Source organism: Ipomoea nil, unplaced genomic scaffold (assembly GCF_001879475.1).
Source record: "Ipomoea nil cultivar Tokyo-kokei standard unplaced genomic scaffold, Asagao_1.1 scaffold0302, whole genome shotgun sequence".
Taxonomy (NCBI): Eukaryota; Viridiplantae; Streptophyta; class Magnoliopsida; order Solanales; family Convolvulaceae; genus Ipomoea; species Ipomoea nil.
This window is the reverse complement of record NW_017616730.1, coordinates 3,167,215-3,184,507: the sequence shown is the minus strand read 5'-3', so window position 1 is coordinate 3,184,507 and position 17,293 is coordinate 3,167,215. Positions and strand designations below refer to the sequence as shown.

Sequence of the window (17,293 nt, the reverse complement as noted above, 5' to 3'; positions counted from 1 at the left end):
TTTATCGGTGATTGAGGTACACATAAAGTTAATTTTATAACTAGACTCTAACTATAAGAGATACATTTGAGATCGTAATATATTCAGATTAATCTCTGTTTGTATCGGCGGGCTTGCTCATTTAAGTGGCAAAATGCTGATCATATTAATTTTTTTTATACGAGAGGGAATTTTAAACTCTCAACCTTCTTAAAAGATGAGAATGCACGTTCACTCAAGCCAACGGAACTAGTTACTAATACAATTTTTTTTTTAAGTTTACAATATTTATTAAACTAATCTTGTATTTTTTTTTTTCTTATTTTTCAACAACGGCCCTGAATTATTGTTCAATTCTCAATTTTTTTACTTTGGAATCATTTCTCACCTAAACTTTCATACACACGCACTTCCATTTGAACTACTTAGGTATAATAAAAATTATATTATTTTATGATTTAATTGACCTAGTCTATCATAAAACTAAGTTAAAATGACCCAACACATGCACCTGCCTTAATTACCTACTGACTGACTAATACTCTATTATATTCTGTTTTAATGTGTTACGTAGGTGAGAAAAGCACATGCTTGACGGCCTATCCCCTATGTCTTAAGCTATTTTTACTTGAATTTAATCATTTAATTTTGTCTTCTCTACTACCTAGTACAAATTTGAAGTTAAAAGAGTTGAATATATGACTGCAATTTACTAGTCAAATATATGTATGGTATGATTGAATACAAAAAAAATAATATACTACTCCGCCCGCCTCCACTGTACTTGCCTTTTTCCGTGCGCATATTCAAAAACGCCGGCGCCCAAAACTCTGTCTCACCTTAGCGGTACCTTTCTCTCTCTCTCTATCTTCTTCTTCTTCAACATATATGGGTTCACGGGTTGACCCGGATTTCTCACTGCACATAGTTGCCATACCGTTTCCGGGAAGAGGCCATGTGAATCCCTTGATGAACCTTTGCAAGATCATAGCAATGGAGAGACCCGAATTTCTAATCACCTTCGTGGTCACTGAAGAGTGGCTCGGATTCCTCAGCTCCGATGCTAAACCGCCGGCGAACCTTCGGTTTGGTGCCATAGATAACGTCATTCCTTCTGAGCTGATCCGAGCGAAAGTTTACGTTGATTTCCTGGAAGCCGTGCATACAGAAATGGAAGCTCCCGTCGACCGTCTTCTTGACAGTCTTGCGCCGCCGCGGGCGAGCGTTATTATCTATGACCTATTTTTGTCCTGGGTGGTGGGTATTGGGAGTCGGAGGAATATTCCGGTGGCGTGTTTTTGGCCCCAGTCTCCGACGATGTTCTCTCTTGCGTTTCATTACCAACTGCTTCTCGTCAACGGTCATGTTGATGCCGATTTGGCCGGTGCGTTTCTTTTCCATTTCCACTTTACTTCCATTATTAATGCCAATGGAATTAGTTATGGTACAACATAGTGACTTGATAATCATAAATTATAAGTTTGATTCTAGTAAGCGACTTATTAATCTTTTTTATTTCAACCAGTCAGCTAAATTAGAAGGCAATTAAATTTGAGCGAATCTGATAAGTTGATTCTATTAAAGGTTGAATTTTTAACACCAATCTGATAAGTTGAATCTTCAACACCAATTCTATTTCTACACTAAAATAATTTTTTTTTTTCATAAATTAAAACTTTAATTTTTTAAATATAAAATTTAATTGTAATGCAAATAATATTTTTATTCCACAATAATATAACATATAACAACTATTACATTTAATTTTCAAAATTATCATATCTGTCTCACATATGTTCAATTAATGTATTACGATGTGCATAATGAGCTTCTTTGTCTTTTAAGAAGTGAAAATTATGTTTTATGTACTTTAGTTTTTAATTAGTCTATATATAATATGAGTCTTGTTTTAATTGTCTTGATGAGATCTTTGAAATTGTATTTTACTTTTAATTATTCAAATTTTATGTTAAAAGTATTTAACAATATAGATAAATACATAACAAAAAAGATCAAGAGCGAAAAAGAAATAAAAAAACTTTACATCAATATGATATTCATATATGGTGCTGCACTATAGACAACCGTCAAAATGACGTAAGATTTGGCGCTTTAGTTAGAGATGATTCATCACCAAAACTTATGCCATTTTGTCGTTTACCGTCTTCCTTGGAGACGGCCTTAGACCATCTCTGTTGAGCATCTAGTCATTAATGTGCAATTCAACTATCAGCTTAGGCTTTTAGTTGAGATGGAGCACATGCTTCAATTTGGTATCAGGCTTGGAACCTACCGCACACGTGAGGGGGCGTGTTGAGCATCTAGTCATTAATGTGCAATTCAACTATCACCCATAAGCGACTACGGTCCACGTGTTGCTTGGAACCCACCGCACACGTGAGGGGGCGTGTTGAGCATCTAGTCATTAATGTGCAATTCAACTATCACCCATAAGCGACTACGGTCCACGTGTTGCTTGGAACCCACCGCACACGTGAGGGGGGTGTTGAGCATCTAGTCATTAATGTGCAATTCAACTATCAGCTTAGGCTTTTAGTTGAGATGGAGCACATGCTTCAATTATCTCTAACCTTGTCGCCATAGAACGAGCTCCAACCTTGTCGCCAAATCACCAAATAATTTGGTGTTGATGAACAGTGCACGTCATTTTCTGGAGTATTTCTTTCTTACTATTTTGCCCCTGCTTTGCCTTTATCTTCTTTTATAATTCCTTTTGTATCCTTTTTGGTTTTTATATATTTACATATTTTTTTAAATATTTAAACATAAATTGTATATTATTTTAAAAAAACTATATCATTTGAAAGATATAATCAAGACGATTAAAACAAGACTAATATTAAATATAATTTAATTAAAAATAAAATTACATAAAACATAATTAAAGTTTAATTTATTAAATTACAACTATATGTTATATTAAAATAATAAAAGTTAAATATAAACTTTTAATTTATGAGAATATATAAATTATTTTAGTGTAGGAATAAAATTTAGTTTAAATGGATTTTTATATGGAAAAAAAATTGATGTAAGAATATGCTAGAAATATTTCTTTTGGTGTAAAATTTGGTGCAAAATTTAGTGTTTTGGGTGGGAGATGCTCTGGCAAAATTGGATTTATCCATTAACGACGTGACAACATTGCAGAGAAAGGAGATGAAGTGGTAGACTACATCCCTGGAGTTTCTTCAATTCTTGTCAAGGATCTTCCGCCGCCATTAATCCATGGCAAACATCTAGGTCCAGCTATGCGTTCGCTTCTTCTTGATGCTATCTCTGCAGCACAGGAAGCGCAATACCTTGTGTTCACTTCCGTGGCGGACCTGGAATCTGCCGCCATTATTGAAGCTCTCAGACCTAAACTCAAAACCCCTATCTATTCCATCGGCACTGCAATACCTAATTACTTCCCTATCCCTACCCAAGAACCAGATTACCTCACCTGGCTTGATGCTCAACCCGCATCTTCCGTGTTGTATATTTCTCAGGGAAGCTTTCTCTCACTTTCAGCTGGGCAGTTGGAAGAGATCGTCGCCGGCGTCTGTGAAAGCGGAGTTCGTTTCTTCTGGGTGGCGCGTGAAAACGCGGAGTGGCTGAGGGAGAGAGGCGGTGGCGGCGAGCAAGGGTTAATAGTGCCGTGGTGTGATCAGCTGAGGGTGTTGCGCCACCGTTCTGTTGGCGGCTTTTGGTCGCATTGCGGGTGGAACTCTACCAAAGAAGGGGCGTTCGCCGGCGTTCCTTTTCTTGCTTTTCCGATAGCTCTTGATCAGTTCACAAACTGCAAGCAGATTGTGGAGGATTGGAAGATTGGGTGGAAGGTGAAGAAGGGGTGTGATAAGGATGGTATAGTGAGAAGAAGAGAAATTGCACAACTTCTGAGGAGATTTATGGGGTCTGATGAGTGTAATGAAAGTAAAGAATTGAAGAGAAGGGCAAAGCAGATTGGAGAGATGTGCAGACAATCTTTAGAAGGTGGATCAGCTAAACACAATCTTCTTCAATTCATTCAAGATATTTCAAGAAACTGCAATAATACTTAAAACTGTGCACCAGTTCCATTTTTGCCAATATCATATCATTTCTTTTAAGTCTATAGCATATGATTTTCTTAGTACAATTTAACTCTAATGTGTAATTTACCAACTATTACATAAGAGTTGGAACCAAAAGACTTGTGCTTCTATAATATTTGAAACTACGACTTGTTCTTTCTTGTATTGTTTGTTTTAATTATTCTCTATCATGATCTATGTTCAATAAAGTGTATTATTTCCGTATCCAATTTACTATTACTACCTATGTTGTTACCGTGCTATTACCTCCACCACTAGTTGATTTACTTGATCTTATGACTACATGATAATCATTCGGTAATACCCATATAATTGGTCGGATCAATTATAAAAGATACTTCCTGTGTCCCTAATTATTTGTCACATTTGCTTTCTGCACGGTTTTTAACGTGACATAACAAATGTTACTAACTTTTCAATTTTGCCCCTCAAAAGTATGTGCAACCTGAAATGTGTGTTAAATGACCTATATGCCCCACCACTACAATTACTCTATAACTTAGAGACGAAAAATGTAATTATATTTTAAACTAACTTGAGTAATTTCTTAAAGATTCAAAGGGATTTTATTTTATAACATGTTTTCATGTGCTATTTTTAATTTGTTTGTAAGTGACTTGATGAAGATGGTAGAAAAAAAAATTATCTTCAAACATCCCTTAATTTATCTCAATTTACTTAACTTAAAAAAAAAAAAAAAAAAAAAAAAAAAAAAAAAAAAAAAAAAAACTAATAAAAGAAAAGTTCTTTTGCTTCGATTTATAAGAAATTATTGAAAATGTGATTTTGATAAAACATGCTTTATGATTTAATCAGTTAAGCACCACAGAAGATAAAACAATTTATATTATTCATAACATTCAAATAATCTAAAAGAACCAATAGACAGTTCCATACATATAGATCAGAATCAAACTTGAAACCGTTCCAAAACCAACTCTCTATTAATAAGAAATGTTTAGTTTACAAGTAGCACCAGTGGTCTAGTGGTAGAATAGTACCCTGCCACGGTACAGACCCGGGTTCGATTCCCGGCTGGTGCATTCGTTTTTATTTTGAAATTTTGCTCATCATAAAATTCTTTGAGTCTGCCTGAACACTTCATCAACTTTGAGTCTTTGAGTGACCATTCTAGTGAGGATGGTTAGGGAGATTCATTGGTGTCAAGGTTAATATCACAACAAAACCCAAGGTAAAAAAGGATTTCACTTTCAAATATATTTTACCCTTATTTAGATTGACATGAAAATGTATCTGTTCATATATATATGTCTCACTTGAGTTTTCAAACTACTAATGGACAACAAAATGAAGCTCTAGTCTCTCTCTCAATTAAAAAAAAAAAAAAGGATCTCTGCCTGCCTTGATCACTAAGATAATGGAGACATGGCACCAAAGCAAGATATCAGCTAACAACAACAATGTAGGCTTAGGCTGCAATGTTCTCAATATCGGCACCCTTGTTCACCCTCTTCACAATGCCAGCAATAACCTGATACGAAAAGCACATGGACGTGAGGAAGAACGTTTCAATTACCGCAAAAATGGTGAAATTTTGAGTTCATAAACAGTATCTCACCTTTCCAGGTCCTAACTCATAGCTCTTGTTCAGGCCTTTCGTTAGGAGTGTCTTTACTGTTGTCTCCCATTGAACCGGGGAAGTCACCTGTGGTTCCACATCAAAAGGAACGGTTAATATTTTCATAAAATTTTCCGCCTGCTAGTCATTCATCCTCGCCCAGAGAAGCACTCTCTGGTTTACCTGGCGTGCCAATATTTTCTTGATTGTCTCGGGATCTGCATGTGGCTGTGCATCAACGTTTGATATAACTGGTATTCTGGGAGTTCTGAGTTCTGTTGCTGCCAAAACGGCTTCCAGTCTTGACACAGCTGGCTCCATAAAACCAGTGTGGAAAGCACCGGCAACAGCTAGGCGCACCTAACAAAGTGATAACCGTATATTAGGAATGGCTAGCTCGCAAGTGATGACAGATTTTATTTTTTTATTATTTTTTTGAGTACTACTGACTCTGTTACAATGCAGTATCTGTTCATAACTACTTTCTCAACCTACTGAAACACAATGCAGTATCTGTTCATAACTACTTTCTCAACCTACTGAAGCACAGCACAAAGAGACCTACTGAAGCACAATGCAGTATCTGTTCATAACTACTTTCTCAACCTACTGAAGCACAAAGAGTTAATACCGCCTCCACTGAGGCTGAACCCACAACCTCCCATATGGGAGAGCAACTTGGTGCCACTAGACCACAAGGTCCTTGGCGCAAGTGATGAGAGATAAACACTCAAAATAGGAATTACCGCCATTCGAGCTTTGAATGACTTTGCCTTTGCCTCTACTGCTTCCACTCCTTTCACACCTCCAGAGACGGCATAATTTCCCTGAAAGAATATAATGTTAGCAAAGTTGGATTACGTTAACTAGTTCCACAGGGTAATAGGAACAGAGTAATAAGAACATAAAAGCAATCATGGTGGATAATCAAGATTCAAGAACCCTACAGGGCATAAGAAATTCGCAATCTGAACTTTGTCGGCTTCATCAACTTCTTCATTGGCTGCATCGCATAGTTGTTGGACCTTTTCAGAGTCCAGCCCGATGATACTAACCATTGCACCTTGTGCAGCATCAGCTGCATCCTGAAGACAATGACAATTCAAAAATAATTTTAAGAGTTTAGTGTGATTGATTGAAAATCATATAACATCAGTTATTCTATTAGAGTTACCTGCATGGCTTCTCCTCGTAGTTTTACTAGCTTAAGACCATCCTCAAAGCTAAAAACATAACATTATATCCGCAGGTAAATTAGCATTAGCAATATGTGCATTAAATATATACAGAAGTGGCAAGCAAGATATGAAATAAAAGACGTATTTTATATTCCCTCATATAGAGGTAACCCACCTGAAAGATCCTGCAAATGCAAGAGCTGTGTATTCTCCCAGGCTCAGACCGCATGTGACATCAACAGAATCAATTATTTGCTGGCCTCCTTCACGAGCCCGGAGTATCTCAACAGCAGCTAGGCTTGTGACGTAGATAGCTGGCTGTAGAGGACAAAATTTAAATGAATGTAAGACTAACACGAGAAGCTTCTTAGATCATTACATGCAAAACAAATTCAATTTTTATACCGAGTAAAGATCGAAGACTGTTGTAGAAGAATAACACAACACATAAAAGCATGCATCAAAAGTCATTAATCAATCTGAACATCATTTCACACCTTGTATTTTGCTTTATTTGATGAATGTGGAATGGATTGTACATTTGTACTCATAACAAAGGTCTCAAAAACATGTTCTTTTGGTTTCCATTCGTGGGACTAAGAACCCAACAATAATAGGGTAAATTTTCCACATTCTGAGCACACAAAGTACTTAGAGGGGGGGACCTCCTTATATCAAGATTAAAAATTCAGGAAGTATAATTCATACCTGACTTATTACAGTAGAATCTAGCTTCTCTTTTGGTCCATTTATACAAATACCCAAAAGGTCAAACCTGGTAAAACAAAGATAATAAATAACTATCCAGAAATTGACGATAGGAAATAAAAGCAACCAATCAATCAATCATCAAATCCAAGCCACACAAAATGATGATCAGTTGTTCTCAACTCATATTTTTTGGAAGAACATAAAAGAACAATGATATAAAGAACATTTCCAATATGCATACCCCAAAATTTCATTTGCTCTTTTGTATAATTCAGCAGCTGCCGGTACCTTCTGAGCCTCTGTGCCCATTCCCACTGCTTGGGCACCCTAAAGATTAAAGTGAAGACAGGAAAGTAACTAACAGGAAATAGCTATAAGAGTTCAAACAACCAATACTCAACAAAGCCAGTAACTTCTCATTCCAAAAGTAAAGAACACTTTATAGAGATTGAATTTCAGTTTCAATATAAAAACCAGATCGTAATTCACACTGACATGATATGCATAGCTAAATACCAGGCACTTGAAACAAAGGTTAGGTTACCCATAGCTGACTGGCTCAAACCAAGAAAGTCAATAGGCCGCCCCTGCTGGGAGTCAAACTTGTAAATTTCTAGTTACTAAGTCAGCAGCCTGACCAACAGCCAAATTTGATGTTAATAAAGCAAAGCCTAGAAGGCACAATTGCTTGAACAATGCTATATATATATATCAATAGGTAATTCCATGCAAGCACAACAAATAGTGTAATAATTGAAACTTGATACTAAAAAGGCACACATTTAACCAAAACATGATGCCAAAATGATGCAAGTTTGTTCCTTTTCAGTCAATTAGAGACATTGGAGATTCAACAACTCAACCCTTTTGCTCATTAAATAATTCCTTTATCCTCAATTATAAGTTTATGGCCAAAGAAAGATCTGTCATATCATCAACATTCCAAAAATTATCATATACTCAGATGATTTACCTATAAACATAGCGGAGTAAACAAGTTCATAATTTTACCATCATAAGCTACACCAATTAATGCACATTGCAAAAGCCATCAGCAAATGATATGGTACGGAAACAACAGCAAGGAAAAAACTTAGATCACAAATCCAACTGGAATTGCAAGAAGAAATAGAGCAATTAAGACCTGGCCCGGGAAGAGAAATGCAAGAGAGGGCTTATAATCCTTGAACAGGGAATCCTCAACAGCGAGCTGAGATCCAACAGAGACACTCATGGAAACCCTAGACTTGCCAAAATCTACGGGGCCGAACCTCCGGCAGGCCCCATTCCTCGAGCTCCGGAGGGACCCCGGCGAGCTGCGACTGCGCTTGCCGATGGGAACCGTGGGAAGCAGCAGAGATGAAGCGCTCATTGTGGAGTTTGAGTGAGCTAGCGAGGCAGTTGAGGAAGAAGAAGTACTGAAACCAAGGAGTGGAGAGTGGCGGCGGAGGAAAGCATGCATTTAATATGGAAGCCTCCGTCTGCGTGTAAGCATAGCGGAACGGAGTTTACGATGATTTTGCCAGACAGGAAAAGAGCACTCTAGTTCAACCACTTTAAATCAAATATTGACTTAATACCGGTCCGAATACAGTGATTTTGTCACGTTTTAACTTTCAAATTGTTACTAGTCCAAGTTAACCACTTATAGTCCTTCGTCTTTCAATTATCAAATTTTAACCAGATGTAAGATGTAGCCCTTGAGGATCTTGACTGGTTAAATTTTGAAAGTTAAAGAAGTATAGGTGGTTAACTCAGATAATAATAACAATTTGAAAGTCGAAAGATCACAAGTAATCAATTTAAAAATTTAAAACTAAACGTGACAAAATCACTATACTCGAAAGAATTTCATATGACATTAACTCTAATCTAACGAGTACACAAGTGTTAATCTAACAAGTACACAAGTATCTTTCGACGTGGTATTTGAATTTCCAAGTATTGATCCTACATTCCTACCTAAGAGAACAAGAAATGATGAGCAAAAATTTTGCCAACAGTTAATCCTTTACAAAAGACTGGTAAATTTACATATATGGAGTTAGTGATTACAACTGTACTTGTTATGTACTTTAACATCTGTTTTTTTGCAGCAAAAATTTGGGAATTGTATAAGCAGATTAACTGCTCCATTGAACCAGCTTCACAAGACTCTAAGCACCACTCAACTCCTTTGTAAGCTGAATTTGGTGAAGGTTTTTCAAGGCCTGTGTTGATGACCCGGGTCGTCTTCTCTAACTGGCGTTTTACAGGGACGGCGAACCGAGCCATGGATGAAACCTGTGCCAACACACAAGAGGGGTCGTTAGTTTGAATGGCGATTCTAAAGATGAAGGAAGAGAAGATTTCATTGCAACCGCTGTGTGGCAAATGCGATGATTCAGAGTTTTCTGTGTTAGTGTGTTGAGTATATAACCATTAATGTACAATCCAACTACCAGGTTAGGCTTTTAGTTGAGATGGAGCACATGCTTCAATTTTCTGTACTGCTTTTGCACTGGACTATCGAGTATTCGACTACCTTAACGGATTCTAGGAAGCCTAATTGACAACCTGAAACTTGTTCTATGTTTCTTTTAAATTGAACCAAAAGGGAAATGACATATGTTTCTTGATTGTACCTTTGTGTTTACACTCTGATCGATCTCTATGTGTAATCAATGACCTGAAGTTCACTGAACATATCCCTTTTGCTCCTTATCACCCTCGCTTTATTATCCCTGATTTCGAGAACCTGGAAACACAGACATTACAAGCATGTTAAGCGTGTGAGAACAGATAAATATGGAAATATAAATGCAGATTCGAGAAGCAACTCAAATGGGGGCGGGGCGGGGGTCACCTCAGGCATTGAGTCGAGAACTCCACTTGACATTCCCACATCAATGCACCATATGCTACAGTTATATTTGCTGCAGGTTAAACAAAATTAGCGACTTGCATGAGATTTGAGATCGAAATGAAATATGCAAAGTTAGGATCTTAAGTTCGTTGTTATTTAATCAATGTTGAAAAAATCGCTAGGCGCCCTCTAGGCGCCTGGGGACCGCCTAGTACGCCTAGGCGGGCGCCTGGGGACCGCCTAGATCGCCTACGGGGACCACCTAGGGCGCCTAGAATGCCTAGGCGGGCGCCTGGGGACCGCCTAGGGCGCCTAGAACGCCTAGGCGGGCCTAGGAGGCCGACCGCCTAGCGCCTAGGCACGATTTTTGCAACACTATTTTCAAGAAGCAAAAAAGGTTAAGATCTAATACCAATTTGCTCCCATAGGTTGTGGCGTATGTCCCACAACCATTGCTTTAGCACCTACAGCCCGGAGTGTCTCTTCGAGAATAGATTGGATCTGACAACACCACGGATTTAATTCCAATCAGCATTTATTCACGAGTATTTTAGTATAGGATGAGTTTGCAGAATGGAAAAGGTAAGGAGGACCGACCTGATTATTTTGGTAGTTTTCTATATGTTGATCGCCTCTGGAGTACAGCCGGCTCCATACAACACTGTCATAGCCTCTGGTGGCGATGAAAGGGATCTCTGGTCGGTCTTCTCCATCGCTAAGACCTCTCATCCAACACGAGACTTCTCTGTTAATTCTCTCTATGCCATATGCAACTGCAGATCGAAGTTGCCAAAGTTGTACCACTCATCATAAACGTTTTCGACAAGTAACAAAACGCTGGATGCAAAACTCGAGAGCGAAAATACGAGTTTTACCATGATGAGGAAGAGTGCCGCCATGGCAGAAGAGCCAGTCATCAACTTTGAGGATCACACCATGTCGTGATAACTCAGAGGCTAATGGACCACCGGGCTTTAGAAGGATTGATCTTGCTATTACACCTTTTTGCCGCTGTCCTAATATTTGGAGGACTTAATAAGAACAATCAATTTAACAATTCCCTCCTCTCCCTTCCACGTTTTCTTTTTCCTCGAAGACTATTCTAACAAGTAATGCTAAACACAAACTTTCTTCAGTGTAATTAGATGTGTAAAAGGCGTTTTATTCATCGTTTAAGGGATTGCTTGAAATAAACACGCAGAGTAGAACATACCTTTACCAAACTCCAGGAATCCCAATAACTCTGAGACATCTTCCTTTCCTGTTTCCATCTATGACACTCGGCAAACCAACAAGGAAAAGCCTTTTCCCAATCTCGTCCATATTCCTCCAAGTATTCCAGGAAGTACACACACTCGTCGAACGCCCCAGAATCAACATATCTGAAGTCCCCCTCTACATTCATGGTCTCGTGATTTCCATTAACCTATCGTTACCAAATCAGTACATAAAACCTCCAAGCATCATTCAGCAGTTCTCAGATTTCTAATTGTAAATGCAGCAAGGCTTAAACTTTGAAAAGATTTTAATGAGAAAAGAGATATAAGTTTCTAGTACTCTCATAACTCATAAGCATGAAAATTTGGCCAAACAATTTAGGACCTGGAAAACTGCTCCACCATGAGCTTTTGCCTGGATATCCATTGACCTCAACAAGGATAAGATTGCCAGTTCATCTTCTCCACGATCCAGTATATCTCCGAGCTGAACCAACACCTGATTGAAGAACACAATTTTCAACCCCAAAAGCAAAACACTTTATCATGAATGCAGAAAAAGACACACTTCATGGCATGAAAAACCAGTAGCTTGGGACAACCCAGCTAAGTTGGTCAGACTGTCGACTTAGTAACCAAAAGTCATAAGTTTGTCTCCGAGCAGGAGAGTCTATTGACCTTCCTGATTTGAACCTATCAGGTATGGGCAACTTAAGTTAGTAGATTAGGGGCAACCTAACTAAGTTGGTCAAAATGTCAACCAGAATGTTAGCGCAACCCCCCAAGTTGGTCAACCTGTCAAGGAGAATGTTACAAGTTCGACTCCCAGTAAATAAAATACAAGTACGGTCTATTATCCTTCTTGGGCAACCTAAACTGGTTGACCTTTTCGAGGATAGGGTCAGAAACCCCGGGTACAACTCCTCGTCACTCAACAAAACCAGTAGCTTCCTTCCCAAGTTCCAATCATAGGACTACAACAAGAAACTCATACCGTTTCACCACCGATCCATAGACCATCAGAACTCAGAACACCCGCCATCTCAAATGCCTGCCTTGCCTTATCAAGATCTCCATGCAAATCACCAACTGAAAACCCACACACATTCGATTACTTTAAGAAAACAAAAGCCACAAAAATCATTTGATCATAACAATAAACTGCTTAGACAACATACGCAGCCATTTCAAGAAACACCCACGACCCATTAGACCAATAAACATGTAAAATGAGCATAAAGTACAGTTCTTGGTAACAATAGAATACGAACCGGCAATGATTCTTCGGCCAGGAGCGGAGACGAAAGTGGGTGGATCGCCATTGACTACAATGGGCTTTAAGCTCCCCAAGCTGCAGCCATTACCGCTGTACAGAGCTAAGCTGTCTACTGGTTTTCTGGGTAGTGATTGCGAAGAACTGCTGCCATTAGAGGGTAGCAATGGAGGTAACGAACAGCTTAGAGACAGAGAAGCGGCCATTGATTGCGAAGAACACGGAACCACTAAAATGACTATTCTTTGTTTTTCTTTTTATTTTTCATTTTTTGGTTTTTACTTTGTTTAGTTTGGTTCAAAATCATTAGCCGAAATAGAGGAGGAGCGTTGGCCACGTGTCGGGCATGTTTCTTGTGAATGGCCCATGTCATTTTGGGCCATAATAGAGCCCACTTTTCTGAAGTGGATCTTGACAGCTTGGGAACAATTATAAAAGAACTTATATGGGTAAAGCCCATATGTAATAGCCCTGGGCAAATTATATCGTGCACCGCGGTGCATAATCGCTTATGCACCGCGCATCAAAACAACGTCGTTTTGTTTAATGAAAAGAAACGACATCCGTTTCTCGCCGTTTCGCACCCTTCCGCAAAAAGTAACTCTGTTATTCAGTTTCATTTTGTATACACTGCAGTTTCAGTTCAACACAACTACAGTTTCATTTCGATATAACTACAGTTTCATTCGATATTTATAGACTTGAATATGTGAAAATTTTATTTAATTTTATTTTATATACACTATAGTTTTATTAAACACAACTACATGATCATTTTGATATAGTTGCAGCTTCATTGTACAATATACACTCAAATATGTGAAATGTTATTTAGTTTCATTTTATATATACCGCAGTTTCATTTCACCACAACTACAGTATCATTTTGATATAACTGCAGTTTCATTTGATAATATAAAAATAATACGTGAGGCAGTGTCGGTTTAGATATACTGCAGTGTCAGTTGGTAATTAACATACAAAAAATGCGCGCTCCGTTAAAACTAACGGCTCACCATTTCCTTACTTAAAGAAACGGCGCCGTTTTTTTATCGCGGTGCACGTGCACCGCGGTCCACGATATAACGACCGCCAAGTCTGCTTTATAATCCAAACCCTCCTAACAAATTATCTCTTGACTATTGTACGTGTACCAAATTTGGTCTTTGACTATTAATATTTTCAAATTAAGTGCATGACTATGTAATTTGTATCACATTTGGTCCTTGACTATTAATATTTTCAAATTATGTGTATCACTATGTAATTTGTATCACATTTAATTTTATCATCTAATTTTCTGCCCAACTATTATCATAATTTTAACGAGAAAAATAACATGTTCTAATTAAAAGGGTATTTTCAGCCAACTATTGCCAATTTTTTTTTCTTTGAATTCTGGCAATAGTTGACTGAAAAATTAAACAGCATGACCAAATATGATACAAATTATATAGTCATGCATTTACTTCGAAAATATTAATAATTAAGGACCGATTGTGATACAAATTACATAGTCATGTACTTACTTTGAAAATATTAAATTCAGTATTTTAATAACAGTAGGGTGGGAGCTGAGAAATTGGAATAACCATCTTTTTTGAACGTGGAAAATAAAGAATTGGGCGCATCAACAGTACTAGTAGATCTTGGACAAGCATACTATAATGATTACAAAAGACAACGTTGTTGAAATTAAAGGAGAAATTAAGGCAAGATTACATTCTAAATATACACCGATAATTTATTTATCGTCAATTATCATCAATATCAATAATACTAAGCATACCCCCTCAAGAAAAAAAAAAAAAAAAAAAAAAAAAAAAAAAAAAACTAAGCATAAATATGTGTATTATTTTTTTAGAGTTAATTTCAGAAATGATCTCTTAATTATTGATATTTATCAATTTTTATTATCCACCTTCAATTTGACTATAAATAATTCATTAATTATTCACTTTTATCAATTTTCATCATCAACTTTTAATTTACTCATAAATGGGTAAGGGACCATTTCTAGAATTAACTACTTTGTATTATTTTTTTTATACTAAGCACTATCAATATTAATAACAATAATACTTAATATAATCAAGATTAATATCAATTAGTACAGTAAAAAAATCATAAAATCTTTAAAAAGAATAAATCCAATGATCTTAAACACAAAAGTGCTTGAAGTAGGGTTTGCTCAAATTGTGTGTGGGGGTCTCTTACTCCTCACAATTAAATGTGCGACACGTGAATTTTGATACAGATTTTTGTGCGCCCCTTTTCTAACTTTAATTTCTCAGAAACAATAATTATGTGTAGGTTGCTAAGACGAGATATTTGACCACGTTAGTTACATTGTCGCGACTCTACATTCGATCATGTAACGGCGTTTACGGTCCGTTCAACAACATGATTTTCGTACTTAAAAATCTAGTGAGTAGAACATGATTTTTGTATTAAAAAGTAATGAATTCGATTCTTGTAAATGTCCTCTCAAGATCACTCTATTACGATTTATTTTTCTACCTGACTGTCCGTCGAACAGTATCTTTCTACTGCAGTTTGTTTACCTTTCTTGTGTGACTTGCCGAATTTACTTAATTAGTACACACCATCGAATAGTAACCGTAAATTTTCCTTATTATCTCAAAAAAAAAAAAAAAAAAAAAAAAACATTGACCGACTTGTTCAAAGACTTTTTATAATTTTATAGATACCGTGTTGAAATTTTATGTATTTTTGTTACGTTTCTTAATTTTTATTTTTATTTTTTAATTTAAAACGATATAATATGGGAATATGGCATTTGGCAAAAAAAATTAAAAAGGTTAAAGGATACACTTACAATATTAATGTATAAGTTTGTGTGAGTTTTGGACTGTTTTCCTTGTCTTCAACTGACAACAATAATCCAATCTTCAAATCTTCCATTGCAAATTTGAAATGTGTCTTTGATATAAAAAGAGATTAATATATAATTTATGTCAACATGGATTTATAAATTCACAGGAAATAGTAATAATATATACCTTAATTGGTGCAATTTTGGTATATGTTGTAGAGTCCATTATCGTTTTCAAGAGAAATTGTCTACTGGTATAGTGTGATAATGTATTCATCAAAACGATTCTGATCATTTTTGACTCAATAACATGCCGACAATTTTACGTTACATTGATAAATAATGGAATACACTATTGAATTTAGATCGAAATAAAATTGTAATTGTAAAGCATATAAAACAAATGTTCTAGTTTATTTTTATCTCGCTCTAGTCCCATGAAGGAGCAAATCGAGCTAATTTAGCGATACACTTGAATAAGAATCAAATTTATATCCTGCCACGACAAATAAGTCTTAAGTGAGACTTTTCATCCACTAGATCATTGCCCTGAACATTCACGAGAAACAAGCCTTAAGTGCATAATTTTGAACCTTCAGGTCCATATAACTTTAAATTTTATGGTGCATAACTTTAAATATTGAACTGCATAACTTTAAACATTGAACTGTATAACTTTGAATCTTAAAGTGCATAACTTTGAACGTTCAAGTGCATAAGTTTGAACCTTCAGGTGCATAACTTTAAACTTTTATGTGCATTATTTTAAATTTTTAAGATATGAGATCTCATTCTATATTTCATCTGGAAGCTCTTTCGCACTTGATTTTAAGCCAGAAATAGAATGAGATTTTGTAGCACGCAATTGCAACAACATAATGATAATGACTTTATTGAGCGGCAAGGACAAGATAAATGAAAAATATTTGAAGTGATCCCCTAATATAATTATGGTGCTTGGAATGGAATAATAGCAAGCCACTCAATCATATCATATCTGCTGACACCTTATATAAACAACAACAACTAGCTAGTTTAAGATTTCATAGGATATGATCGAATACTCCTGGGATATTGGGGCAGGCCTAGCCTGTAATATAATGCTCATCCACACACACTACACTACAATACACAAGCTAAGTATAATCAATAATGTTGTATGTATGATGTATCAACTTTTTTTTTTTAAAAAAAGTTATTATATGATGTGATTTTGTTTGATTAATTGACGTTACGTTGATGTTATATGGATTAATTTTTTTAATATCATATTGTAATACTTAATTGTAACATGATGTCATTCATGTAATATACATTTTCGTACATGTATTATGTTGGGAGTAGATCAGATAAGGGCATAGTCATAAATAAACAATTAATGTTAAATGGGAGTGAAAATTAATACAGTTTGAAAAAACAGTATAAAATATGAAAAAGACAAAAGTCTTTACCCCTAAACCTATGAATATAGTTATTTGACGACTTTGGGCAAGCTTTCACTCCCAACTACTTTTGTAAACTTTGAATACCGAGATTTACCTATCATGCAATACTTAAGGGTCCGAGTGAAATGGCCCG

At 36.4% G+C, this 17,293-nt stretch overlaps 3 protein-coding genes and 1 non-coding gene across 6 annotated transcripts; 2 read left to right on the top strand and 2 right to left on the bottom strand.

Annotated features, from left to right (window-relative positions):
* The first annotated feature begins 821 nt into the window (after nucleotides 1-821).
* LOC109163074 (UDP-glycosyltransferase 87A2-like) lies at nucleotides 822-4,055 on the top strand. The gene is made up of 2 exons (XM_019311797.1): nucleotides 822-1,363; nucleotides 3,151-4,055. The coding sequence occupies exons 1-2, from the start codon at nucleotides 868-870 to the stop codon at nucleotides 4,041-4,043; spliced, it is 1,389 nt and encodes a 462-aa protein (XP_019167342.1). The 5' UTR covers nucleotides 822-867; the 3' UTR covers nucleotides 4,044-4,055.
* A 993-nt stretch (nucleotides 4,056-5,048) lies between these two features.
* Nucleotides 5,049-5,119, top strand: TRNAG-GCC. Its single transcript has one exon. It is a non-coding gene; the product is annotated as a tRNA-Gly (tRNA).
* A 160-nt stretch (nucleotides 5,120-5,279) lies between these two features.
* Nucleotides 5,280-9,089, bottom strand: LOC109163085 (malonyl CoA-acyl carrier protein transacylase). The gene is made up of 10 exons (XM_019311803.1): nucleotides 8,689-9,089; nucleotides 7,786-7,871; nucleotides 7,542-7,608; nucleotides 7,009-7,151; nucleotides 6,830-6,878; nucleotides 6,603-6,740; nucleotides 6,402-6,482; nucleotides 5,839-6,015; nucleotides 5,656-5,742; nucleotides 5,280-5,568 (listed from the first exon to the last, which is right to left on the bottom strand). Exons 1-10 carry the CDS (start codon nucleotides 9,004-9,006, stop codon nucleotides 5,506-5,508), a joined length of 1,209 nt encoding a protein of 402 aa, XP_019167348.1. The 5' UTR covers nucleotides 9,007-9,089; the 3' UTR covers nucleotides 5,280-5,505.
* A 465-nt stretch (nucleotides 9,090-9,554) lies between these two features.
* Nucleotides 9,555-13,137, bottom strand: LOC109163094 (shewanella-like protein phosphatase 1). Of its 3 annotated transcripts, none has more exons than XM_019311823.1 (10): nucleotides 12,878-13,113; nucleotides 12,601-12,695; nucleotides 11,992-12,105; nucleotides 11,603-11,815; nucleotides 11,265-11,400; nucleotides 10,987-11,162; nucleotides 10,802-10,890; nucleotides 10,390-10,459; nucleotides 10,167-10,281; nucleotides 9,555-9,813 (listed from the first exon to the last, which is right to left on the bottom strand). In XM_019311823.1, exons 1-9 carry the CDS (start codon nucleotides 13,083-13,085, stop codon nucleotides 10,195-10,197), a joined length of 1,188 nt encoding a protein of 395 aa, XP_019167368.1. In that variant the 5' UTR covers nucleotides 13,086-13,113; the 3' UTR covers nucleotides 9,555-9,813; nucleotides 10,167-10,194. The 3 variants fall into 3 exon arrangements, with proteins under 3 accessions (XP_019167368.1, XP_019167360.1, XP_019167376.1); XM_019311815.1 differs by having other exon boundaries at nucleotides 9,555-9,827; nucleotides 10,169-10,281; nucleotides 12,878-13,112; XM_019311831.1 differs by lacking the exons at nucleotides 9,555-9,813; nucleotides 10,167-10,281 and having other exon boundaries at nucleotides 10,435-10,545; nucleotides 10,769-10,890; nucleotides 12,878-13,137.
* Nucleotides 13,138-17,293: the final 4,156 nt, after the last annotated feature.

Bases quoted from the DNA above. Each gene is read 5' to 3' on its own strand.
- LOC109163085 (XM_019311803.1), bottom strand. From the start codon at position 9,006: ATGCATGCTTTCCTCCGCCGCCACTCTCCACTCCTTGGTTTCAGTACT. The intron at 6,879-7,008 runs GTGGGTTACCTC...TTATGTTTTTAG, and splicing joins GCATTTGCAGGATCTTTCAG to CTTTGAGGATGGTCTTAAGC. The intron at 5,743-5,838 runs GTAAACCAGAGA...GTGGAACCACAG, and splicing joins AGAAAATATTGGCACGCCAG to GTGACTTCCCCGGTTCAATG.
- LOC109163094 (XM_019311823.1), bottom strand. From the start codon at position 13,085: ATGGCCGCTTCTCTGTCTCTAAGCTGTTCGTTACCTCCATTGCTACCC. The intron at 11,163-11,264 runs GTAAAACTCGTA...TTCGATCTGCAG, and splicing joins CGGCACTCTTCCTCATCATG to TTGCATATGGCATAGAGAGA. The intron at 10,460-10,801 runs GTATTAGATCTT...TTTAACCTGCAG, and splicing joins CAACCTATGGGAGCAAATTG to CAAATATAACTGTAGCATAT.
- LOC109163074 (XM_019311797.1), top strand. From the start codon at position 868: ATGGGTTCACGGGTTGACCCGGATTTCTCACTGCACATAGTTGCCATA. The intron at 1,364-3,150 runs GTGCGTTTCTTT...ACAACATTGCAG, and splicing joins TGTTGATGCCGATTTGGCCG to AGAAAGGAGATGAAGTGGTA.